The 27479-nt window shown below is 35.5% G+C and overlaps 1 protein-coding gene and 1 pseudogene across 13 annotated transcripts in view; one reads left to right on the forward strand and one right to left on the reverse strand.

The window, feature by feature from the left end:
* Positions 1–481: 481 nt before the first annotated feature.
* On the reverse strand, positions 482–9511 carry LOC113065281 (ceramide kinase-like; annotated as a pseudogene).
* A 2944-nt stretch (positions 9512–12455) lies between these two features.
* LOC113065500 (basement membrane-specific heparan sulfate proteoglycan core protein-like) overlaps positions 12456–27479 on the forward strand; it is a 100187-nt gene continuing 85163 nt past the window's right edge. For 10 of the 13 annotated variants that reach the window (XR_003279037.1, XM_026236774.1, XM_026236781.1 and 7 more), the window contains exon 1: positions 12456–13011. Coding sequence is in view for 12 of the 13 variants with exons in the window: in XM_026236774.1 (XP_026092559.1) it covers positions 12937–13011 (75 nt within the window). In the remaining variant the exon portion in view is untranslated. The remainder of the gene's footprint in view (positions 13012–27479) is intronic. The other 3 variants (XM_026236785.1, XM_026236786.1, XM_026236783.1) reach the window with 1 other exon arrangement.

Raw genomic sequence — 27479 nt, forward strand, 5'->3', positions numbered from 1 at the left:
TATAATCTGCTGTTGACAGACAGTGATGTTACAGTCAATCTTCCTTCCCCATAAACCTCTCTTTCTTTGATTGGCCACCAGAAGCAGGCGGTTTGGTGTGAAGAGGGGGATTGTGTAACTTGCAAACTAGCTATCTATTAGATTGTTAAAATCTTAGATAAGATGAAATGTAATTCATTAATAAAAAAAAACACTTTATTTAAAAGGAACTACATTACAGAGGATCTTAAATGCAGTTTTTTTTTTGTCTTTAAGTGTGGGTGCTTTCTGATTCACATTATACTCAACCGTTATGTTCATTTTACATAATCATGTGAAATTTTCAAAACTGGTACAACTGTTTAACAATAGTCTCTCTTTCTCTCTCTCTCTCTCTATATATATATTATCAGAAATAATTTGGTTCATAAAATACATATTTTTTATTTAAATCACAAATTGATAAAACTGATGTATTTAAATATTTTGTTTTAATTTAGTGTGTGTAGTACATTTGATAAATAAATACGACTTTTCAAGCATATCAAGGTGAGACCACTTTTGTATACATTCATGATACTTTATTTGGAAAAACACAAATCTATGAATTCATGATTTTGACATCCTGTCTATGCACATTCCAGTTGACTGGAATGAGTCCACTCCCTTAAAAACTATTTGTGACGACCCTCCCATGTACAAGCCCTAGACAGACAAACCAGCGCCCACATTAATGTGCAAAACCTCAATTAAATAAACGTGACCCACCAGTTAACATTATCTGTCAGATTGCACTAAAATGTTGCATATTTTTTTGCGCTGCAAAAAAGCTATACAATCAGTGAAATGAACAATATTATGATAGATCTAAAACCGATCCATCACCCGCATATGTTATATCTCGATTCTCAATATTTCCACGAAAATATAGGATGGGCTGGCTTAAATTTCTTGCTAACAAATGTGAAATGAGCTCAAATGACATCTCTGCTCCACTGTATGTCTTACAACCCATCAAACATTTCATTTGCATAATATTTGATCTGCTTTATAATGAAGTCCTCATGAAGAATGCAATAAAGAGGTCATCTGTTTGGTTGATCATATCTGTTTTGTTAGCTAGGTTTCATGGTTTTGTTGAATCCTCGATGCCCCTGGCAAAGAGACGCACCAGCTGGCCATGAACTCTGTAGAAAGACAAAGTCATATCAGGAAACATTCAAATGAGAAGATGCAAAGTTTTTGGCTTCAAACTCGTCATATATAAAATTTCATATGATTTGCTTACTTCAATAAAATAAATAGGTAAACTGATGCTCAAACATCTGGGGTTGAAATATGTTTTACTGTTTTTTTTAAAGAGTTTCTCATACTAATAAAAGCCTGCATTTATTTGATATAATAAAAACAATAATATTATGAAATATTACTAAAACTTACAGTTACCCTTTTCTTTTTAAATAGATTTGATATGATGGCAAAGCTATTATTTCAATCTTCGGTGTCACATGATCCTTCAGAGATCATTCTAATGTTCTGATTTGTCTCTAAACAAACATTTCCTATTATCAATGTTGAAAATCGTTTCAGTCCGTCGTGTTGCTGAATATTTTTGTTATAACCAGGATTTTTTTTCAGGATTCTATGAAGAATATACATTTCAAAAGAACAGCATTTATTGTCTTTATTGTCACTTCGATCAATTTGATGCATCCTTGCCGAATAAAATGTATTTCTTAAAAAAAAAGTCCAATTAAAGAGCTCCGACTTGCTCAGCAGACTGATCTCAGTACCTGCATGAGATCTCGGTGTGAGGTAGAATTTCTCCATCGCAGTTCCACACTGATACCGAGCGAGGTTTAGTGCAGTAAGGCCCACACACGAAGCCTTGTCTCTTTACTCTACTCATTGACACATTTTCTCTCTCCATTCTCTCTGTGAGATGCTGCTGCGAGTGACCTGCAATGTTACTACAGCACAGTTTCTCAGGATCTTCCAGCATACTCTCAGTGGAGGCCTGAATGTCTCGAGCTGCCGCCTCATACTCCTCCTCTTCTTCTTCTTCTTCTTCTTCTTCTTCTCCAGGGGGTAGAGAAAACCGAACAGCCTTGACACGATGAACTTCAACAAAGGGCAGGTCAAACTGAAATGATAGAAGTTTTGTTTTACTGACTGATTCAACTTTTAGTTTATGTACTTGAATGTCATGTGGTTTTACCTGATCCTGTGTGTTTGTGTGCCTGTGAAGGTATGTGAGGAAACCCAGAGGGTTCGTTTCTCGCACCAGGATGAGGTCAGCTGTCCCATCGGCCAGGTGGGCGGACGGTGAAAGACCTTTTGGGCTCCGGGGACATGAGCTTGACATACAGGTGAGAGAGATGCACTTGAACCTGCCTTCAACAGTCACCCATTCACCTGAGATGAGAACAATTGTAAAAGGTTCAAGATCCTAATATCATTTAATCATCTTACCAATTTTGTTTTTCTTAATAGTCTACATCACAAGTGCTTTGTACTGTAGGTCCACCGAAGCACACTTTGGTAGTTAGATGAAAACGGTCAAATACAGATGTACAACATATGAACCACATAGAGAGACAAAGCACAGTGTGATCCCAGTAACAGGTCTCTAAAGAGATGACGCAGACGGTCTTTATACAAACATGCAGCAGATGGTCTTACCCTCTAACTCACTGCTGCACTGGCTCACATGAGTGCTGTAGAGGGAACTGGAGCTGTCAAAGTGGGGGAACAGCCTCTCTTTACTCTCTGAACACACTCGGCACCTACAAATACACACAAAACATGCTTTTAAAACAATGAGCTGTACAAGCCAAGACTAGCTGGTCAGAGTTATCCGTGAGGACTGGCATTCTCAAAAGCTGTTATTTGGCTGATGAAAGCCCCCCCCCTGCTACTTTTGCTAATGAGCATGAAATTCCACAAACATGTTTAAAAACAAATAGAAAAAAAAATAAAATAAGTTAATTAGTATAATATAAAAATTATATTATATTTAATTTATAAATATAAATTAATAAAAAAAAATCTAAATAACAAACATAATATTTTTCATAATTTTATTTAAATTTTTTTAAATGTATTATTTAATAACTATTTGTAAATTAATATTTATTTCTATTAATATTGCTACTAATATTCATTTAATAAACATAAAACATAATTTCATAATTATTTATATCCAATTTTACTGACATTAGGTTTTTGTGAGTGTTAAAAAACACTAATAAAATCAGTCTATAAAAGTATTTGATTGATCAAAATATAAATATTTTTTTATAATTATATATATATATATATATATATATATATATATATATATATAGTATAATTAATTTATACAATTCATATTATATATATATGTTTTTCATAAATTCTTAATTTATTAAAATCCATTCATAAATTTTTTATTGTTATCTTTATTAATAATAATAATAATAATTATTATTATTACTCAGTAAAGCCAGTTTAACTCCCATTAGGGGCTTTGCTAGTGTTGATTTTGAATGTTATGTCAGTGGTAATTTAAAGAATAACTCATAATGCATAACATTAGGTTGAATATTCAGCAGTCTTTTCTTTTCCTTTGAAACTAGCATTTCACCAGCTATTCTTCTTCTATTAGAGATCAAATTGCTTGAGCGTTCATGGTTACTTAAGAAAAACACTGAGGAATTCCAGCCACTTGAGTTATGTTGATGTGGTAACTGCCAAGAACACTTCACGCTAAGCACCCAACCAAATCCATTCAACATATCCATTCCATACATATGAATTCTACCACTAGTCTACCCATAACGGTCATGGGGGATTTTTTAATGTTCATACACAGTTCTGAGTTTGTCGTATCATTCCAGTTCCTGGGATTTTGCACTGTTGCCTGGGTTTTGGCAAGCTGTTCCCAAGGTCAAAAACAGAGCAAGAAATACTGACCATACAACCTACTTAAAATGCTCTTTATTAAAGTCTGTGTGTATACAGAGATGGGCACAAATATATCAAAAAGTATTTTGTTACAAATTACAAATACTTAATCATCAAATACTTACTCATCAAATTAATTTAATAAAAAAAAGTGATCTGTCCTGTAGTAAACCAATAAAACTTTAATGTAAACCTACACTCTAAAATTTATTTTCAAATTTGTATGTTTTACAAGAAAATAGTTTTCAAGTCTTTCTACTTTCAGTCTTTAAGTCAATATATTAATTGCAGTTTCTCTGAAATTTACTAGCAATTTCTGAGTGAAAGTTATTTCTACACCATTTTTTTGGTCAGTGTATATATTTATATGCAAGTAAAATATTTAAGGACGAATGCAGCTCTTTACCCTGAGAGGCAGCGAGTGTTGTCCCGTGGGCTGGATATATGGGAATCAGCGGGGAGGTACTGCACTAGTCCTGGATAGTTCCTGTTACACAAGTACACCATACAACCTACAAGCAGAGCAAACAGACATGGAAATATGAGCCGAGATGGAACTGAGGACTCTTTCTCCTCTCACAATTATGATTATAAGTATTAAGGTAAGCAATAAGTCTTGACCTATCAGTATTCAGTCTAAACTATCATTTCAAGTGATTTATTGATTCCTTCTGTTGATACCTGAATAATCATATCTGAGAGGGCCCATCCAGCGGTGCCTCTCGCTCTCTGCCAAAACATCTCCATAGAAACCGTAGCCCACCATAGAGACAAAATAACGCACCAGTGTTGACTGATAATGGACAGAACACACGTCCAGAGGCTGAGAGTCTCCTGGTGAGTGAAAAAGGTCCAAGATCCCATTATGTAGTCTATTCATCATTACTCATATTTATATTTAATAAAATGTGTGGGTCATTCGGCATGGTTTAATTGCACTTACAACAGCACTGGAAATGTTATGAACTTTGATCAACTTTCATAAGGTTTATTTTTTTTCTTGAAAAAATGGAAATGTTGCAGAGACCCATTGAAGATGATGTGCAGATTACCAATGATGATGTGCAGGGTCGATGTCACAGGGTCATTAATGCCCATGGTGGTGAAACACACACAATCTGTAGAGCCTGTGGAGAAGAGTAAACACAGGGAGGTTAACTAACACTCCTCTCACTATCTAAACCATGCATCTGACTGACAACACACTGCAATGGCCACCCTCTTTCACACGTCAGTCACGGAGCTATGCAAACATTGACCTGCTGGAATAATGCCAATGTGGAGGTCACACGGCTGCAGCATTACGGTTGGGTCATGTTCGGAAACTCCCGCCTCCTGCTGGGTTCGTCCAATCACACCCTGCAGCAGCTCGCTGAACATGCCGTCTCCACCCACGCATATGACTCTGAAGGGAAAAAAGGTTTGAATGAATATCCTTCTTAAAACCTAAATATAGAGTATTATCAGCAGACTTGATCAAAATACATTTCTATGATTGCCCTTTTGGTATTTAGGCAACACTTCACAAAATATGATGGATGGGCTCATGTGACATGAATTATTACAATGATACCATTCTTAGAAAACTTCCTTGAATCTTTTTTCAAGAGGAATGACCACAGAAAGATAACTTACCCATCAAAACCTGTTAAGTCCTTCTTCAGAATGTAGTCTCTGGCTTGATTTGCTCGTTCAGTCACTAGAAACAAGAAACATCCCCCTGTTTTAATTCAAAGGGGTCATATAATGTGAAACCTAGTTGTCCTCGATCTTTTAAAATTAGAGTTTGCTCCATGTATGAATATTCAGTACACAAAATCAGTCCAAAAATGTAATTAATTTAACTTACATCAAATGACCCCTACGGTTATTGAATTATTGACAAATTAACAAAAGCAGGTTTACTCATTTCATAATTAAACTAACAATCATACTTACTTTTTATTATGATTAATAATTAAACATGGTGGGAAAAATATTACAAACATACAGTACATATTTATATATAATGTTTATATCACAAACACTACACCATTCAAAATACAGAAAAATATGATTTTTAAACATTCTTTTATTATTTCAAAAGCTTATGTTCACCAAGGCTGCATTTATCTGATCAAAAATACAGTAAAAACTGAACACCAAATAGAAATATTTCATAGGAAATCTTTATTTAATAATAGAAAATAAATTGAAATCTTTTGCAACTTTTTAAAAGTCTTTAATTTTTTACTTTTTTACCAATTTAATATGTCCTTGGTGAAAGATTTAAGTGTTTTAAATTAAAATAATTAAAAAAATAATCTTACTGACCTCAGATATTTGAATGACAGTGTGCATGTACTGTATGTAATGTAGTATATATATTATACTTTTTTTTAAGATCTATGATATGACCCCTTTAAAATGCATATTTAGTTATAAAATAAAAATAGACTATAAAAATAAATAATGTAAACTAATAATAGGGACATGCAATTTTCTCTCACAATTTAATACATTTGATAACTTTGCTACTTAATTGAGCCCTCTTACCAAGTCTCGATAAAGATCTACGGATGTTACTTGAGAATCGTACAACCTGACGTGCACGGGGTATCACAGACCAAGCAGGGGGACACTTGATAACTGCTCAGTTATTGAACGGTACAGATAGAGTCTCAGTATCTCACCCACAACATGAGAGCTGATGCCAGCCAGCTCAAACAGAGGGGCCACTAGAGAGTGAAAGATCTGTTTCCCCCTCTTCTTTCCACCAAAAGGATTAATGAACACCAACAACCTGTGAGGACGCGAGGGGCCTGAGAAGGGAGTAGATGATGAAGGGAGAGATGTTAATGAGTCATTAGAAAATAATGAGTCTGGATGAATGATTAAGGGTGTTATTTTCAGCTTTGCATACCGTGGGTTTTGAGTGCGGTTTGGAGTTGAGTGATCCATTGATCCCGGACACCCCGACTAGGACAGCAGAACTGGGTCCTGCCCAGACTCCACTGTGCTCTAACGCTGTTTCCTTTGCTGTTGCGCTTCACATAAAATACTTATGTGATTAGAAATAGATAAAAACAAGTTTAGTCTAACATTACTGTGTTTGATCCCTATGCAAGAATTCACTTTCAGAAACGTACATGTAAAATCAAGATCAGTGTCCTCTACTCTCTTCTGGGGTTGGATCTCCACTCGACCCTCCTTCACCCCAATCACCTCTGACACCGGCACTGAAACTAAGAACAACAGACAGACACTTTACGCTCTTGCATAAGTGATATACCAGTTTTTCATATTCTCAAGAAGACATTCCACCATTCCTACTCTGGCCTTTTTTTATGCAGACGTCTTTTATGTTCAAGGTGTACCGTGTTTTTTTTTAAGCCTGGATGGTGCTGTTCAACTCGTTTTGAGGTCATAAGAATGCAGTCAAAGACAAACTGCCCGGAGGGACTTTCAAACATTATTTTCATTCATCAGCTGAGCGTTGAGCAATACACTCATATGTTTTTGGATTATTCTATTGAATCCAGTCCAACTCCGTCTCTGGATCCTGTTCCAGCATTTATATTGTATTGCAAATAAAAGAAACTCAAACAAAACTATGGGTATAGCGAAAAAAGTATGACTAATCATTTTCTGTATTTCTTGTCAATAATTAAATAAATAATGGTGCACTCAACATCAAATCATATGGCGGTTAGGCATCTACATGTTTTATGGCTCTTCTTCATCGAAATTAACCAATTATTATCAAGTAATTAATCAGTTATTATTTTTTATGTTTTTTTTTTTTTTTTTTACTTATTAACAATAAATGCTGTTGACCTGGTCTCACATATTATTGTTTTCTTAATATCAGTATCTTGGTGCATTACATACAAAGGTGGTATTTTTCTTTAAAAGACAGCAATTATCATCTCATATGAGTAAATAATTTTTACATTTCTCTAAATTGCTATTTATTTCTTTGCACAAAATGTTTATACTAAGTAGAAAATGACTGTCATTCATAAAACATAATGATACATTATGCATTTAAGTTATTATATTATATTATTTATCTTCCAAAATAAGAGTGACTTTAAGCGAATGATGTGTTAAAGGTAAACTCATTACGTTTTTGTTTCTATTGCTCTTTATTCAATACCAATAATTATTGGCTTATTATTTTAATTTTAAGAGTTTTTGTTGTTGTTGTTCTGGTTACTTAATAAAAATAGATGCTGTTGACTTGGCCTTTTATTATTTAATATTATTTTTAATAATATTAGTAACTCAGTACAGTACATTAGGCGCACAGCTGGTCATGTGATGTCAACATGGCAGCCCCGATGAGGGGGCGACCTGCTGCCTGTAGATATATATATATATATATATATATATATATATATATATATATATATATATATATATATATATATATATATATATATATATATATATATATATATATAAACATAATCTCTCAGAAGTGCTATTCATTAGCCTACTTTTATAATTAGGCTTTAAAAAATGACAGAGGGCACCTTTAATCGATTTGAATGCCTTTAAAGAATTTTGCGACTACTCCTCTACAAATAATAGTGATTCAAACAAATAACATTAACTGAAAACAATTACTACCTCAGTATAGGACCTTTATATCTCATGTAATTTTGTCATACACCCTGAGCTAACCCACAATATGATCTTTGAGTAGCCTATTAGCTTTTAAACCGTCTGATTTAAATAGCAAACAGCTGGCTTAAAACTTGGTCTGTCAGTCTACAGCACCTAGACCGCATTATCAGGCCTCAGGTGAGTTTTAAAAGATAATGAATATCGTAGGCCTACTTGTTTTCTTCTCCCGGTTCCTCTCGTCGATCTCAGTCCAGCTGAAGTACCATCCGCTCAGGAAAGCCCTGTAGCGTTTATCACCGATCCACAGACTCGACTCTCACCGAATCTATCTCCATCGCCTATACAGTAGGCTTCTTTCATTTATCTTAGTATTTTATCCATGCAAGAATTTTTGAAGTTGTTCAAGACGTTTAACATTTGAATCGAACAAATATACGTTTTAGTCTGTTTAGACTTTGGTTAAAAAGAGCCTCCGCGTGACACAAGTTTATGTAAGGTAAGTTCCGATTCATTAACCCGGCTGCGTTCTCTGCTGCTGTCATAAGCATAGTTGACTGTTCATGCACCTGTCCTGGAAATTTGCATACGCAACTCTCATTGGATAAACATCATATGAATATGCAGATTGTGACCGTCATTCATTATTGTAACAGATCAGGCAAACGGGTTACTTTCAAAAGCTTTATTTTATGAAGTTAATTTCAACTTAACGAAATAAAACTGTTAATTCACGGTGTCTCGTGTTATTAATAAGTTAGGTTTTATAGATTTTAATGTTGAAATAAGTTCTGAGCTAGTGAAATACAGACTACATATAAATATTCTCAAATTATGTATGGATAAATAAAATCACCGTAAAACCTGCTGGGAATAGCAATAAAAGATAGGATATTAATGTAAGATTGTCCCTTTTCTGTGACCTTTGTTTTTGCTGTCAATATACAGTTGGTGACTGACTGGTACGACCAGATGACATGACAGTTGAAATGTTATAAAGTGTCATTCTTTTCTTCTTCTTTTTCTTGGTGCAGGATGCAATAACTGAGATTAGTCTGAACACATACAATATGGACATCAGATGTCACAAACACAACTGACAGTCTTGCTCGACTGCATCTTTGGTCTGTTTTTGTGTTTCTTCTCTTCCCTCATAAACCAGGAAAGTTGACTTTCCTGAAAAGCTGCTTAACTCGCCTGACTGCTAAAGATTATATCCACTCAGAAATTGAAGTAATCAAATCGTAAAAGTTTATTATTATTATTGTCTTCACATGCTAAAATATTAGGATAAAAACGTTGCATGCATTCTTTGTCGCTAATAATTCTTTTATTTTCATATAGTATAACATGCCATCATTTATATTGATTTATAGACCTTAATTAAAGTGGGAATGACACAAAAAGACGTATGCCCTCCCAAAAGAAATCATTTTCAGTCTTTTCCAGTTTAGTTTGTAATGTACTGTAGGCATGTACCCTGATTTCAGATCAGTTACTCGTAACTTCCAGCAGGTGGAGACAACAGTTCAGATATTCATATACACTGCTCGTAATGAAATACAACTGTCATTGTTTTTTCATAAATTTAATGAGATACCTGTCATAATCAATAAGATTATTCTATATAAACATTTTTCATCTACATTTTCAGTTTTTAGATTATTTTCCGATATTCATGTGTTCCTTTCAGGCGTAATTTTCCCTCTCAAGCTATCATTTTGGCAATTTGGATGTGAGGGTTCAAAGAAACTTAATCCAAAATCAATGTAGCGTGAGTTATTTAATTACAGTCAACTACCGTACATCCTCAAATGTAACAATCTGACATAATCCATTTAGTGTCACAAGCAAGGTGCATCTGCATTTCCACAGATACAGTGATGCATCTTGGCTGCTTTCACAATAATCATTCTCTACAGTTTTGTTTTGGAGTTGCAAGAGGAAATCCAGCTGGGCAGATGAAGTCTAAATTGAAAACAGCTGCTCTACAAACTCATGGCAAGACAGAGGCATATTTTGTCGCTGTTATGGATATGACTGGGCATGTAAACAGATCCTGTGCAGATGTCCTTGTGATATTGTTTGGAGAACATTCTGATGGCTGAGCTGAAAGCGATGACAGAAGTGATGAGGGGAGTGTTGATTTTCTGTGGGAAACTGATTTTTTTGATTGAGTTAGTGGATTAACTGGAACCATTGACATATGTTTTTTAGTTTTATATGTGGTCATAAAACTACAGGTGCTGGTCATATAATTAGAATATCATCAAAAAGTTGATTCATTTCACTAATTCCATTATTATATTCATTCATTACACACAGACTAATATATTTCAAATGTTTAAATTTAATTTTGATGATTATAACTGACAACTAAGGAAAATCCCAAATTCAGTATCTCAGAAAATTTGAATATAACTTAAGACCAATACAAAAGAAAGGATTTTTAGAAATCTTGGCCAACTAAAAAAGTATTAAAATGAAAAGTATGAGTGTTAGGAGAGCCCAGGTTGCTCTGATAGTGGCCTCAGCTCTTCTGCATTGTTGGGTCTCACATGTCGCATCTTACTCTTCACAACACCCCATAGATTTTCTATGGAGTTAAGATCAGCCGAGTTTGTTGGCCAATTAAGAACAGGGATACCATGGTCCTTAAACCAGGTAGGCCTACTGGTAGCTTTGGCACTGTTTGCAGGTGCCAAGTCCTGTTGGAAAATGAAATCTGCATTTCCATAAAGTTGGTCAGCAGCAGGAAACATGAATTGCTCAAAAACGTTCTGGTATATGACCTTGAACCTCAGAAAACACAGTGGACCAACACCAGCAGATGACATGGCACCCCAAACCATCCCTGACGGTGGAAACTTTACACTGGACCTCAAGCAACGTGGATTGTGTGTCTCTCCTCTCTTCCTCCAGACTCTGGGACCCTGATTTCCAAAGCAAATGCAAAATTTACTTTCATCAGAGAACATAACTTTGGACCAGTCAGCAACAGTCCAGTCCTTTTTAGAAGTGAGACCATCACTGGTGGCTTCAAAGTTTTATATATGTATAATTTACACTTTATTTCAGGGTAGGGAGGCCAATATCATTTTATGATGTAAAGAGAAATGTGAATAATATGTGAAGAAATATCCAGCTGTAATCAACATTGACATCTTCAGCAGAGAGTTTTAAGAGCGTCACAAGTTTTGCGTCATTAGGTGGTGCTACTGCCACAGTGATTTAAACCAGAGCACATTTCTTTGGAGACTGCAGTGCTTAACAGCAACCAATAAACTTTAAGTTCAGGAACAGGCATCGTAATCAAAAGTGATATAACTTTGGAATAATTTTGAATTTACAAAACAACCATACTTTCAGAAAACTTATAATAAAATTAATAACTAAAATATTGTAAAAGTCACAAAAAATTAATACAAATTTAATTGTAATAATTTTATATAAACTTTATAATAATTATTATTATTTGCATCTTCTCAAAATCAAGCTGAAGTGACATTTTACTTATCAAATACTCATGATTTATAGGCCTAGATGTAGAGCTGCATATTCAGGTTTTGCTTTAATATTTAAAAGTCAGATGATTTCTGAATATTTGTCATTGGTGCTGTTTTAATATATGATGTCAAATAACACCATACAATTTTAAATAGCTAAGAAGTTATTATTATTATTATTGTTATTATTATAAAAAGATATACAACTGGCATTGGCATATTGAACACATTTGTAAATTAGCTTATTTATTTTTTTAAACACCTGTTAAAGTTACAGTAAGCTTATTAGCATTTTCAAACACCTTGCAAAGATACAGTGCAAAGCATGTGTAAAGATTTTCTTCTTAGCAGAGTCATAGTCCAGCTGTAAGATCCCGCTCCCGGAATTCCATTCCGCCTTTTTTCCGCCAGGCGCTGGAAGGCTGTCTCAAATCCTAGTGAGCTCCCTATCTAGACAACATATTTGGACGTCGTTCTTCTGGGCATCTTATACGTTTCGAGTGGCTTTCAGCGTCTCAGACCCATACATGCTGTCTACCTATGCAACTCCCTAGGATTTGAGCGGCAGCCGTCGTTTCAGCAGTTCAACATCATCGCACTGACGTGATCTGCTAAGGCAGTGCATGCTGAACTTTCTGCTGCCCAAGAGAACAAAACGGATATTGATAAGTCAACCATCAGTTTCACTTCGTGTAACTCACAAGGACTCAACAGCAGACGGATTTCTTTCCTTTTTGGTAAATGAAGTCCCACCAAGTGTGGAACGGAGAAGCGACGTCGGCCTTGCTGTAAAAGAAACGCTTCAAACTTTTGAGAATAAATCTAATTCTCAGTGGCTTCAAGTGTCGGACTTTGATTTCCCCAGCAGCGTGTTTGGAGTCGTGCTGGTTTGGCAGAAATGGGGACGCGGATACGTTCCCATAAACTCACTCTTTTTATCATCCCTTTGATATTTACATCGCATTTGTTTAATGTAAGTGATGCAACCTGCATTTTATACACTTTTAATTTACACCGCCCTGCCCCTTTTGTAACAGGTAACTATGTAAACCATTGATTTGCATTCAGTTCTTTTTGCAGCATTTAGTAAATCGCGAACTACATCATGTGAACTTTAAATTGCACCGATCTCTGAGCAGATATGAAAGTTAATGTGAAGAACAAATACCTATTGCTCATCTTTCTTGGTACCTGGTAGATACATTTGAACTTTGTTGCTTATGTAGGTGAAGAGTTAGTGACTGGAACTGATCTGTTGCAATACCATGTGAAATTACTTTTACACCACATAGTGGAAAGGAAAACCCTTTTTTTAAATACTTCACTATTTTGCATAAAGTTGAAGTTGCTTATAGTAAACTGAACATAAAGTGACTATTGCTGATCTGTTCCATGTAAAGCATATAAAATTCAGCTTTTTTTGTGGGGAGAGTTTCTTAGAAGGCTGTACATTCAGTTACTCCTCCTGTACCTTTTGCAGTTAGTTTAACTAGTTAGCTCAAATTAGTGATGCCTTGGAAAGCCTTTGATGTTGAATCCTCTAAAAATCCTCTGGGTCACATGCTAACAGAAAGTCTTGTCATGTATGACTTGGGATTCTTTAAATCGGCTTGTGTTCATCCTGCATGCATACCATGTGTAATCCCTCCCTTATCATTCAAACACTAGTGAACATGAGCCTCTCTGAGTTTACTGATGTGTGACAGGGACCCATCACCTTTGGTAATTTTAAGATCTTTGCTGCTTTGTCTTAAGAACTACTATGTCAGTTGCAATATAATTGAATTAAATGGATGCAGTGAAATGTTTTTTTTTTTCCCATTACAAGCCTGCCTACGTTTTTACAAAGAGTTCATTTCATTCAGTTTAACAATTAGGGCTTTAGTTGCCACCGGCATTCCTGGTTTCCTTCTGGAATTCCAGGGTGGTATCAATCAGCACTGACGAAACCCCAATAAAAGCACTTTATTACCTTTTAGTTTACTGACACAATCAAGTGCTCCCTCCCTGCTGTTAACTATCAATGGCTTGGTAATTGAGAGACGGTTCTTTTCTATTTTCTATTTTTTGACGCATGTAATTTTTAGGTTAAACTGGCTACTTGTGAGGTCGTTGAAGTTTTGTGTGATGATAAAGAAGGGTTGCAATGGGTTCATGCCCAGTGTTTCTCCTTTTGCTTTTAGCTGGTTTGACAATTTTTTGAGATGCAGAAAAATGTAGGAAGCTCCTTTAAGAACCGAAGACCTGCAGTTACTGAAAGTTTCAGTTCACCTAAGCAAATCCAGTTTATGTTGGTTGACAGCGGATGTGTTTTAAGTTCTACTTAATAACAAAGCCATTATTTAAAGGGTTGGTTCATGTTCATAATTTACGTAATATAAATGTCTGTCCTAACATGCATGATGTTTTTCTTCTGAGGAACAAAAATGAAGATTTTTTTTGAAAAATGTTTCAGTGTTTTGTGTCTATTCAATGGGGTGTAGTGTAGTCATTTTCTTTTTCATCTTTTTCTTTTTAAGTTTTTTAAAATCAAATGATGACAGATTTTTCATTTTTCTCAGAACCCTCCCTTTAAAAGTAGGTAGTTATATAATTAGCTCTGTTTTTAACTCTGCAAAGCCTTTTAAGTGTTGGACGTTTGTCCCATGATGTCCAGCGTTACTCCATCTTATTTTATTTTGAGATGTCTCTCTGGTTCTAGAGTCACAAGTATACCCTGACTTCATCAGGGGAGGATTTTAAGGACTTTTAAGGACTTTTAAGACTAGTTACAAACAGATTTCTGTTGTGTCTTTTACCGTCTTGGCCTCCCTAGTATGCCCACATTTACTGTATCTTATGCAATATCTAGATATACTCCAGCCAACCTGGTCAGTTTAACACCCACATGGTCTTCCAAGTAAGCACAGAGGAATCTAGCGCACAGTGTTGGGATAACTGGGCCCATGTTCAATGGGATTTTAAGGGCAGGAGATTATTAATTGTCTCAGTGTGCACTTCTTTATATCTTGTTTGTGAGCTTCATGTTAACCTAATATGGTATTACATTCAGCAAGTGCTAGGTACTTTGATTTATTGCAGTAGAATCAGACATTTTGAAATGGCATTTATAGCAGTTTAGAAAAAAATTATGCTACACTGCAAAATAAAGTTTCTAAAAGTGAGTTTTCAGAGCAGTGCCAGAGAAGAACCATTTAGTTCATTAAGTTATTTAGTTCAGTTGTTACTGCAGTTGTGGCCTAATGTTTAGAGAGTCGGACTTGTAACCCAAAGGTAGTGGGATTGAATCTCAGTACAGACAGGGATTGTATGTGGGGGGAGTGAATGACCAGAGCTCTCTTCCACACTCTCAATAACCACGACTTAGGTGAGACCCTTGAGCAATGCACAAAACCCCCAACTGCTTCCTGGGTGTCAGCAAAATTGACTGGCCATTTTTGCATACCACTGCTAATGGGTGTGTGTTCACGGTGTGTACAGTATGTGTGTTTTTTTATTCACTACTGACTGCTGTGTGTGCACTTGGATGGGTGAAATGCAATGCAGAAATTTAGAGTATGGGACACCATATTTGGCCACACTTCACTTCATCACTTCGGGTTTTGTGAATGTTAAAAGATCTTCATAGAACCATTGATGCCAATAAATAAACATTTTTTTTAAGAATGTAGTTTTATCTGACACCTCGCATATTTAAATTTGAGCATTTGGCAAAGTCATTTGACTTACATTCGATTTATGTATTTTAACAGTGCATGTGTTTGGGGAATCGTACCCATAACAATGTGGTCACTCATTCCAATTATTTACTTTTTGAGATTTAAAGTCAGCATGCAAATTCTGTGCTGACATCTCAAAATTAATTCAACTACTGATGGACAAAACAAAGTCTGCGCACTTTTTTTTTTTTGCTTCTTCTGTGGTCTGTTACTCTCCGATGTACACTGGCACAATATGAAAAAATCTTTCTGCACCTTAATATCATTTCAAGTTAATTTTCAGCATTTTAGTTTGGTTTAGGTCTGATTTTAGCATTAGTTATAAATAGCGTGGCTTATTTATTGATGTGGCTGCATGTAAACCTATCAGCAGAACAGCAAGTGCTGCTCTTATTTGTTATTTCTGTGACTGTGGTTTGGATTGAGGTCACTGTGATTAAGATTATTATTATTATAATTTTATTATAAATACATGCTTCTTTTTAAAAAGTACACACAAAATGTTGGCCTTTTGAAAACAATTTGCAGAGGGTTGTTCCCACCAATATTTGTGATTGTACACTCATCACTTCGTCCCTCCGTTCCGCTTCACCTGCAGGTTACCTGCGGTACATCACTGTGGGAATTTTCATCTTTTATTTGCCAGCTGTCTGTGATAGAGCGGCAGGCAGACTCCAAACACAGCTGCAGCTCAGCTGGTATTGTAACCCCTGCAAGTGCATGAGTGCTCATACTTATACCCAACATGAGTGCTCATACTTATTATGTGGCTAGATGCGCCCTTTTATTCTGAGCACCCAGATCCATAAATACAAAAGTAAGGTTTTAGCTTGATCAATTATGTCAAACATCGCTTTTGGAGAACAGTTCAGACAGTTGCATCAAAGGAACAGCTTGATGTATTGCTGCCATTTCAGTGCATGGATGCCTTGTAGATGACTTGGTGGTTGGTAAGCTGTCAGCATCAAAAACGTTTCTGTAGCTCAAGTGGTAGAGCATAGCACCAAAATAAGGGTCTATTCCCAGAGAATATGCATATTGATCAATTGTAAAGCATAAGTGTTCTGCAAATGAATATATGTAAACATTAAAGCCAAATGCACATTACATAATATCTTGTGTAAGGAAGTTTTTGTTTCTATGATGAAGTGCTAAATAGTGTCTCCGACCCATGAAGTTTTTTTAGTATTGAATGGGATCAACCGGTCTCTTTTATTACCTAGAGCATGATTCATGTATCGTCATGCATAATTTGCTGTACTTAAATATCTGTATGTTTTGGCTAAAACTAGAAAAAGATGTTCTGCACAACATAACAATTTATGGAGTTTTGTTTATTTGGGGTTTGTTTAGGCTGTGCAATATATTGGCATCCTATGTGTTAACATATGTGCTACATTATTTTTTAAGGTTTGCTATCTAGCTCATTTTTTACAACTCAAATCATTCAAAACTAAAATTGTTTTGTTTAATTTGATTGTAATTTTTGGCAGATCTTTCTCCTTTTTTCCCAGCTGTTAGCCATTACATTAATGATCAACTTACTGCATCTAGAATTGTAATATTGGTATAGCCTCAGTTTTTCCTTTTTCATTATTTATTTATATACAGTATGGAGTAAGTACTATCAATAATCCCTTTTAATGTCACACTGTTTTTCATCAGAATCATTAGAATAGCATCTCCATGCATGATATCAACATTTCCATATAACTCAATACATGTCATCGTAGGTGTTTTTTAAATTTTTTATATTTATGGCAAGGTGAGATTGTGTCTCACTCGATCTTGTAAAAACCGCGTGTGAATGGAGTTCTCAGCAGATACCTTGCATTAATCTATGACAAGCCTCGGCTTGCCCCAGAAAGAAAGGCGCTACTTTTTCCAAGCCTCCTGCAAACCGCCATAGGATGCAAGGGCTGTTATTACACCCCTGAGATCATGCAGAGAAAGAAAAAAGAATTTCAGTGCCCCCAGGTCAAAGTATATGTCAAAGCGAAAGGAATAAAAAATGAGAAGATAGACATGTAACAATGTTCGTTGTGTAGGAAGGAAGACGGCAGGGTCTGCTTTTGCTACTGACTGCTTTATTTAATTCAAAAACAAAAAGTATGCAAAACAGGCACACAATATAAAAAAATCAACATAAACTCAGGATGAGTGGTTGCCAGGGTCTGTCACAGTTTGCTGTGTTGCGGTCAGCCCATTTGAGCATTCGGGCCACTACCACCTTCTCTACCCGACTCCGCCTGCTGGGTTCAACCGAAGATGCCACAGATAAAACTAGGTGAGCCACCCAGGAGGCTGATGTACATTAGCATGTCAACAGCTCCTCGACAGGGGCCAGGCACTTCTGGCTCTTGGCCATCATAAGCAGTGCTTCTCTTTGTCATTCAGATGAGAGAGTCGAGATGTGAGGTTATTCTTGTGTTGGCTTATGGGTGAGGGTGTGGCTAAAGAAAGATTAGATCTCACTTGACCAAACTCTTGGTTGTGTTTGTTTTTCTTTTGGCAGATTGGCAGTTAACATCTGTGAAGGACTTTACAGTCGCTGGTTCCTTTCAATGAGTGCTTTATGATAAGAGAGGAAACCTGCACTCTTCAAGTAGAGGATATCTGCACAGCCAAAAGTGACAGTACATTGATTTTAGGGTCAATCTCTATTAACAGGTTGCTGATTCATTATCCTGCCCAGGATATTAAATTCAGAATTATCTATGAGAGGCAAAAGCCCCTTCCCAATAACAAAGTTTACTCAGGCTTTCCTGTCAGTCTTTCCTGTACCATAGATAAACATAGAAACATTAATTTCCCCCTCATATTCCGCTTTATGTTTACCTACCTACCTACCTTAATTTATATTTTACAAATTAACACTTGTTAAAATTATAACTATAAGTAAGTGAAACTTAAAATAAGTAAGAAATATTTGGTTTCTGTAGTGCTCTACTGTGGGATCTGTACTACTCTGTGACTATGTAATATATATTTTTGCTTTAATTGAAGCACAGAAATATTTTTGGATCATTCTTGAATCATAATGGATATCTTCCTTTTCTAACTCTTTGTTTTTCATTTTGAATTGAGAAATGTTCATTAAAATCTTTTTAAAATACATATTTTCAGGCAAATATTTCCAGTAAAACTAATGGTTTCACTAGTGACCCAACTGTATGTTTGTGTTTCTTTGGATTTTCGCTTTTTTTTATGTTTTCTCCCAATTAGTTTAGTTATTCCCCATCAACATCATATATACTGCTTTTATAAAGCGTTTCAATCCAAAAGAAGGTAGATGAAGATGTATCCATATAATGTCAGTTGCAAATGCAAGTGTGAGGCAGTTGGGTCAAGCGGTCCTTACATTTGTAGCCACACACTCAGATCAGTACCAAGTATACGTGGTGCCAATCTATAAGAGCAAACATGTTCAAACTGGAAATGAGGAAACTACTAGGGTTCCACCTGCTCTTGATGGTGCCAAAACCACATCCCACACTGCACATTTATATTTTCATAACCATACGTTTTAGTGCTTTGCTGCTGGGTTTTCCATATAGGAACTTTGCCACTGATGGTTCCAGGCCACATATTTCATGCCAAAGTCCTTTAATGGAAAAAGTACAATCTCACTCTGAAACCTGTTATTGCAGACCACTGTGTTTTGTAAGGCACATTATGATTGGTGCAGATACAACAGGCTTTCAATTGTGTGCTTTTAACCAGTGGCAAGGGAGTAGCTGATAGCGTGCTTTTGCTCTCTGTATTCAAACCTCAAAGTGTTCTGATATATCTATGCTGCCTTATATCCATTACAACCTCTTTGGGCTCCTGTATGATCTAGGTTTACAGTGTTTTTGACTTACGCATGTGTGATGAATGCTTGCATGAACAGTGGGAAAGAAACCTGAGCTATTGTCTGATATGAGCAATGTGAATCATGTGTGTTTAAGTGCTGTGCCAGATTTAAATCACCACAACGTATCAGTTTGACATCTGTCATCATGACCATTAAATGCTTACTAGATCTTATTTTAGAAGTACACTCAAACCTATTCCACTATTTTCTTTGGGGGGGGACCTGCAGTGTGGAGACTTAACAGAAGAGTAACGTTAGGTTCTTATGTAATGGGGTACGGTCTTAATAACTAGCCATTGTTATGTTTTTTTTATTTATTTTTTATACGCGATGATACCGAATGAGATTTGCTATATTTACTCATTATTTAATTTGGAGAGGGAAAGAACAGAAAGTGCCCAGAAATGTGACTTTAGTCAATACAAAATCCAAGATTAAATGATTCATAGGTGAACATTAATCCAAATAAGCCTTTATAATCTTTATGACTAGAAAACATGCCTCTGCGTTGGAATCATTGAAGATTCATTAAAGTGTATTGTGATCAGATTATGAATCTTCATGATACTGATTGATCATGCCACTAAGAACTGTTCAGTGGCATTTTTACATTGCTAGATCAATCCCCTGAAAGTAAAAACTTTGTGGGATTTCACGTAGGGCTAAGTTATCTGTAACCGGGCCTCAATGAGTGTTTTCATAAAATCTGTTGGTAGCCTTTTCTCATGATTTGGAAGCAAATTAAATGCTTCTCATCTGTTTGCAGTGAATGGCCAGGTAAGGCCCCTGGCTTTCCTTGATATTGAGATAACTCCCCTGGCACACAGATGTTCAGCTGGAGGTTTGGCTTTTTCTTTGAAAGTACTTCTTTAAATTGAAGGTCAGAAGTCTTTCAGTAGCTTCTGGTTTGCATGTTCGACCTTTTTCCTTTTACCTAGAGATTCCTGGCTCAATGTACAATAAATATGCTGCTATTAACCTTGTAAGTCTCCTCCTAGCTGTCTGTATGTTTTACTCAAAGGACTGGTTTTGTGCTTTTGTTATTGTTTCTAGCTTCATTATTAAGTGATTGTTTATTCTGGACTGTTTCGGGAAGGAAGGCTGAAGGAGTCGTTTAATTTTAGTGTGCAAGTTTTATCAGGCTTTTTCATTGCATCAGATCAAACAGGTGTGGTGCAGTCTGGGGGAATTCCTTCTGCTAACAGCCATCCTTGACAATGGAGTTGTTACCCAGTGTAGACATGGTGGTGTCAGTGCATTTACCACCTAAACACTTAAATGAGGCTCTGGCCATTTAAAATCAACGTAAAAACACCCCATATTTCAGTTAGTTCAATTTAGACGAATTGTGAAACTGGGTTTATCTCCACCCTTGCAGCTTTTTACAGATTTTCTTTTAAGATCAAAATACTTTCCAACACATATCCATTGTCTTCACTTTATACTGCTTAGGATCTGTCTGCGGTATCTGAGAATGGATGTATTCGTTGATGTGACATGCTTTTTATGTGTCCATGGCTCATACAAGAAAGAGTAAATGGTCTTAAAGTACGTTTATTCTGTCAGTCATAATAAATTGAATATGAAGTACATGCATAACAAAGCTGTACCTGCTATTAAATGGGAAACATATGGTGTGATGCAATCTAGTCGGGTTTAAAGAGACAATTGTTTGGACGCTTTTGTGGTAAAGCGGCCTTAACTCAACCTTGAACAATAAATGACTCCCTGAAGGAGCAAAAAGTCAGTAGGTAGGTTTTGTCTTGTAGCTTATGCAAATCTTTTTGAAGTTTTATTGTTTTTTATTGGTTGTCAAAGGTTCATCAGAGGCTGGAGTTTTGCTACTCTATAGTTTGGTTTGTCCCAATTAACTTTCATTCATTTAAGCTGATATATATATATATATATATATATATATATATATATATATATATATATATATATATATATATATATATATATATATATATATATATATATATATATATAAATATATATACATATATATATATATGTGTAAAATTGTTTATGTTTTTATCAATAAATCTGTATGTGTATTAAATTTTTGACCAACTATTTTATCATACTTTAAAATCCTCTACTCTTTTACAGTAAATCAGAATTTAAAGCTATTAAAGCCGACAGCTTTTAAAGCTCAGTGAAACAAGACATCTGTCTTTTTGCCACAATTGAAATGGAATCCTTCTCTTACTGTTGTTGTTGATTCTTGTGATGTCTTATTTTGCATGATTCTCAGATAATAAAAGTTCTGACAGTTTGTATCAGGCTTTGAGTTGCATTCTCATTGTGGTCTCGGACCCCTTTGAAAGCATACAGTAGATTCAGTAGATTCTCCATTAGTTTCTTCTCACTTTCAGTGGAAATGTTTCTAGGGCCTCAAGATCCTCCAGAGTTCTGACCCAGCCAGTGTAAAGATAATCCTGCAGATTCTGACCAGCTGACTCCTTGTTCCTTCGTCCTTAGTGGGTGACAAGGGGAGGCTAAACCCAAGGATTTAAAATGGAGAATAGAGCTAGAATAAGCCAATCAGAGGCCAAGCATTTCAAGCAGACAAAGTGGGGACCTTATCCCATCTCACAAACACAAGCGAAATAGTTGGCTGCAGTAATGTTCATATACAGGAGCCTTCAAAAGTTTGGGTCAGTATATCTTTTTTTTTTTTTTTTTTTCTAAATAATTTTCTTTTGAACTTTCTTTCGACTTTCTTCAGAAGAAAGAAACTCATTCAGGTTTAAGACAACTTGAGAGTGAGCAAATGATGAGAGAATTTTCATTTTTGGGTGAACCATTAATGTTAATAAAGCAACAAAACGTTATTTTTTTTAATAACGATAATTAAATTATGACAAAGATTTTTATCGTCACACTTTGGCCTAATACTTGTACTTGCCATTCTTTTTTTTATTTTTTATATTTTGTTAGCTTTTAAGGCTTTGTTTTCTAAACTATGGAAACTAGTTTGGCTGTACTGCTCAGGCATCTTGCAAAAAACATAAAAAAAAGATTAAAATAGTGAATCGTTATTTTCCTGATGAAAATCGGGATATGATATTTTTGCCATATTGCCTGCCACTAATCAACATGATCCAGAAGTTATAAAAAAGTAAATAAATGGACTTGGAACTTGTACATTGAATTGATGTTCTATCAAACTTTGAAAGGAAACAAACAGGTTATGAAGCTATATGTTATATGAAATATGTAAGGATGGTTTCAATGGGGCTCTTAAAACAGTGACTCACATTGACCTGAATCTCGCCCTTAGAGTTTATGTTGATGCGGTGGTCTGAACCACCGAGCAATGACGCTGTTCCCAGAACACCTTCACCACAGAAATGTTAGTAAAGCCACTCTTTTCGAACTTGTTTACTGATGTGTGGCCAGAAATAACCCCAACTGCAGTGCAGTGCTGTGAGCTAAATGTACAGTATTGAGCCGGGATGTCAGGAATCCTTCAATCATGATTCTGAGGCTTTAGGCATGAGGTCTAACAAAAGAGGCTTTCAGTACATATGCAGTCATGGCTTCCACTTGAACCACAAGCGTCCGCTCTCAAAAATAAAATATCCATCATTGTATGTGAAACACATAAAGTACAGTGAGAAATGATCATGCCTTTGCTGGGTGTAAATTGAAGCATGTAGACCAAATACGCTCGCTCTCTCTCTCTCTCTCTCTCTCTCTCTCACTCTCACTCTCTCTCACTCTCGCTCTCGCTCTCTGTCTGATTTCTTGACTGATGATTTGATTCTTCAAGTGGATTGTTCATAGCAAACCAAAAACATGCAGTGGAACCAAAGTAGTGTGATTCGTGAATGACTGATTCTGAGTCCATCTGTTTAGTAAATAAAAACTCGAACTGTGAGAATAAATCACTATAGTTACTGGTTGTGTAAATGAAAACATGTATTTGAAGATGCGCAATATGAGTTTTGTCAGTAGTATTTTATAAAAAAAAATTAATAATTACAGATTTAAATTTGGCCATATTTTGTTTTAGTGTTGTCGATTTTTATGTAGTTGAAACCAATTATTGTCAAAACCACTGACTGCAAGACCTTAATAGAGACGTATTTTTCCGACTGCTTATATTTGCATAAGATTGAATGCACAAATTTACTAAATTTAAAATAATTTCCTTTGTCATCGTGCTTTCTAACCACAAGCATTTTCTTTAAATCTGCTGGAAAATTGAGGGTCAGTCATTTCTATATTGACTGCTGAACCTAATCAATGGTTAACTGATAATGGATGACTTTCTGTTTAAAACCACAGGTGTTGTGCATTAAACACAAGTGTAGTAGCTTCATAGTTGGCTTGTCCCAATACTCCTTAATCCTGCTCACAGCTGTCTTGACAAGGTGTTTGATAGTAGGATGAAATATCACCTGCAGCTACTTGGCTTGAGTGGTATTTTGACCTCTGTCCGCCCACACACACCCTTCAGTCCGGGTGTGAAAGGGGTCAGTGGAGTTGTAGCATCATCTGGTCCCTGTGTGTTACCTCCTGCCAGACAAATTTCATTCATACTCAATCAGGCTACTTCACTGGGGCTTTATATTCCAAGTTGGTCCAAAGCACAGGTCTTTGAAGCCTGCAGCAGCTTGCTGTGACACCACCAGTGTCCCCTTTGATCAGATGAACTTCCTCTCTGATTCTCTTGAATGTGTTATTAAGACCATTCCTATCATGCACAAATTCCATTTAGGGAACTTTTGATCAGACTTGTAATTATAACTCATTTCTCTCCAAACTCAAAAACAAAATTTCAAAAGCACACACCCTCTGATTTTTAAGAGATATTAACTAGCCAGACTCTGTCAAGGCAGCTGATCTTTGTCATCTCACATTATTATGATTCTTAGAGGGCTAATTCATCCAAAATGTATTATACAATTACAATTATTTAAAAGGTAAGTTATGTATTATTTACTTTTAAAGCATCACAATACTTTTTATAATATAAATATAAATGTGAATAATATTATTAATCTTTTTGGGGAGCTTTACAGCCTGTCAAGCTGTGACGTATCAATGTTTTTAATGTAGCCTAATATATTTTTATTTGGTGTTCTATATTTTATATTTTATAGTGTATTTTTTATATATGCATTTTAAAGTTATCTTTTATTTAGTTTAATTTTAAATAATTTTCTAGCAAAATAGTTTGAAACAACACGTTAGTGAATAATGACGTTTTTATTTTGGGTTGATTTATTCATTTAATAACAGAGGCTTGGAGTGTTCATTATTTAAGACAACATCTGTTGTTTGTTTCGAGGGATACTAGATTTCTGCTGCCATTTTATTTGTCATACTCATGTAATTATGAGTGAAGGAAAACAGCTGGTTGATATTTTTCAGTAGCCAGGCTGATCTGGAACAAACAAATGTTCAGTGACCCCTCAATGTGTGTTGAGGATCATCTAGATTTCCTTAACAAATATCCTTTCAAAAAGACAACTACACTTAAAGAGCCAAAAGTTACTCACTGTTTATTAATTTCTCCAAAAAAGGCCTTCTTATAATGACACTATTAGGAAACTGAGTCACCATATAAGGTTTCTAAACGGCATTTTCCATAGTCCATGTGATCAAATGCCTGAACTGTTGTCCTTGCTGACCATTCCAAAGCCTTCACAAAGTCTTGCGGCCAAATCCGAGTTAATTATGACATAGCTGTATTGAATAGAACCGGGACTTATGAACTTGAGAACATAATGCAAAAGGTTATCCAGCTTTAAACCTCTCTTGGCTGGCTGGCATGATATCCAAAGCAATCACTGAAGAATGTTGTTTTGTTTCGGCCAGATTTTCACAATAATTTTCATTATTGTGTTCCGAATATACCGTATCAGACATGGTTATCTCACAATTGGAGATATTTGGAAGGTGCCAGCATTGTTCTGAACTCTACTAACTTCAGTTGTGTGGACAAAAACAGCTGAAACATTCTTCAGAATCTCTTCTTTCTGTGTTCCACAGAAGAAAGTCATGCAAAAAAGGTTTGGGATGATATGAGAGTGAGTAAATAATGGCATAATGTTCCTTTTTGGGTGAAGTATCCCTTGAAAAACCACAACGAATGACTATATGTTATAATGTTATATATGTTAGAATGACTTCTATATTTTGTGATATATGTCAGCGTACGGTATTTAATAAGGCAGCACTTATTAAATTAGCACTTATTAAATTGTCTTTGAAAACAAGTTGGGGTCCAAAGCCAAGACAACAGGTGGTGCCAGATCAGATCTGACAGCCATGAGAATAAGGAGCGGAAGTTTGATGCTTTGTGGGAAACCAGAGCTCCATGAGAGTCGTCAATAATTTGTCACTTGCTTCAGATTATTTGCCCTATAATGCGAGCAAGGCTTGGATTTTCATATTCTACATATGAATTCAATTGTTCTGCTGTTTCTTGAACACATTTGAGAGCACTTATTTAGAAATTGAAACTTTTTTTTATTGTAAAATGATTTAAATACTCTTTTATCATGGTTTAGATTGAAAATTCACCCCATATTTCATTTATTTCATCATTTACTCATGTTATTCCAAAACTGTGTGACTTTATATTTTCTGAAAAGGACAGAAGAATATTGGATCTCCCAATATCGAGAGTTGGTGTAGAGCTTTCTGTTTGTCCGGGCAATAGCTGACAGGGAGAGTTTTCAGGAAATAGTGCAACTTGTCATGCACTCTACCGCTTTAAACTTTATCTGTCCAAAGCGTTGTGCAACATTCTCCAGAACTGGCTTACTGCCATTTTCTTGCTGTCAAACGTCATAAATCTTTGCGCTCTCATCTTGACATATCCTTGACAGGTCGACTGCTATGATAAACATTATTCTGTTTGATTGTCAATCCCAGAGAACTGATACATAGAATAGGATATAGGATTCTTCAACGTATGTTCAGTGACTTTTCCAAGGTTTCTTTAGAAAGAGGACAGCATCACCAAAACAAGAAAGCAAGTCCTTCTTAAATGACAGCTAGCTGCAATACAGAAGCCCTTCCTGTTATACATAAACAGCTTTTCCCCTGCACACTGCCACTGGCCTCAACACCTCCACACTCAGCTGTCATCTGGGTGAACTAGAGCTGCACTTGGTCTTCAAAGGGCAGGTCACCATAAAGATCTTCTTACCGGAAACACTGCTGTATTTTTAGACTCTTAAATTGCTCTGCCATTTTTATGTTTATTTGTTGTCAACAAAAAATAGGCCATGAAGGTTAGATTCCTACTGTATTACTACTGCTTATGTTGACCAAGTTTAAGGAATTAAGTTGGCTGCATTTTACCTTATTTATTCTGTATGTATGGGATCAATTTTCCGACAAAAGTATTGCAGTCATGGATAAAAAAGAAAAAAAAAGTGTGAAACCAAAATATTAAAATGCAAGTAAAAATATATTGCACAATTTAAAAATGAGTTTTCATCATGGCAAACAATGATCATGGATCGAAAAATAATAAGTATAAATAAAAATGTGATAATGCATAAAAAATTATAAGCATGGCTCGAAGCTTTAAACACATTTACAATTATATTGCACAAAACCGAAATTTTAATGCAAAATTATTCAACTTGCGCACAAATTCATGTTTTCCTTGGTTTTATTTACCTGTCTTTTTGTGATCTCAAATGTTTTCTGTTCATATATATAAATAATGCTTTTTTCACTTTGCTTTTGTTTCTATGTTCTGCACTTGCTTTTCCAAAGGTTGAGGTTAGATTTTGATGTAAATCAGGGTGTTGTCATAGGTCCATTAAAACAGTGGAGGGATCTCCTCTGGGTTGTTTTGAGGGTGTAAATTGGAGTGTGGTGACAGTGTGGTTT

This window comes from Carassius auratus, chromosome 48, assembly GCF_003368295.1.
Source record: "Carassius auratus strain Wakin chromosome 48, ASM336829v1, whole genome shotgun sequence".
NCBI classification, from domain to species: domain Eukaryota; kingdom Metazoa; phylum Chordata; class Actinopteri; order Cypriniformes; family Cyprinidae; genus Carassius; species Carassius auratus.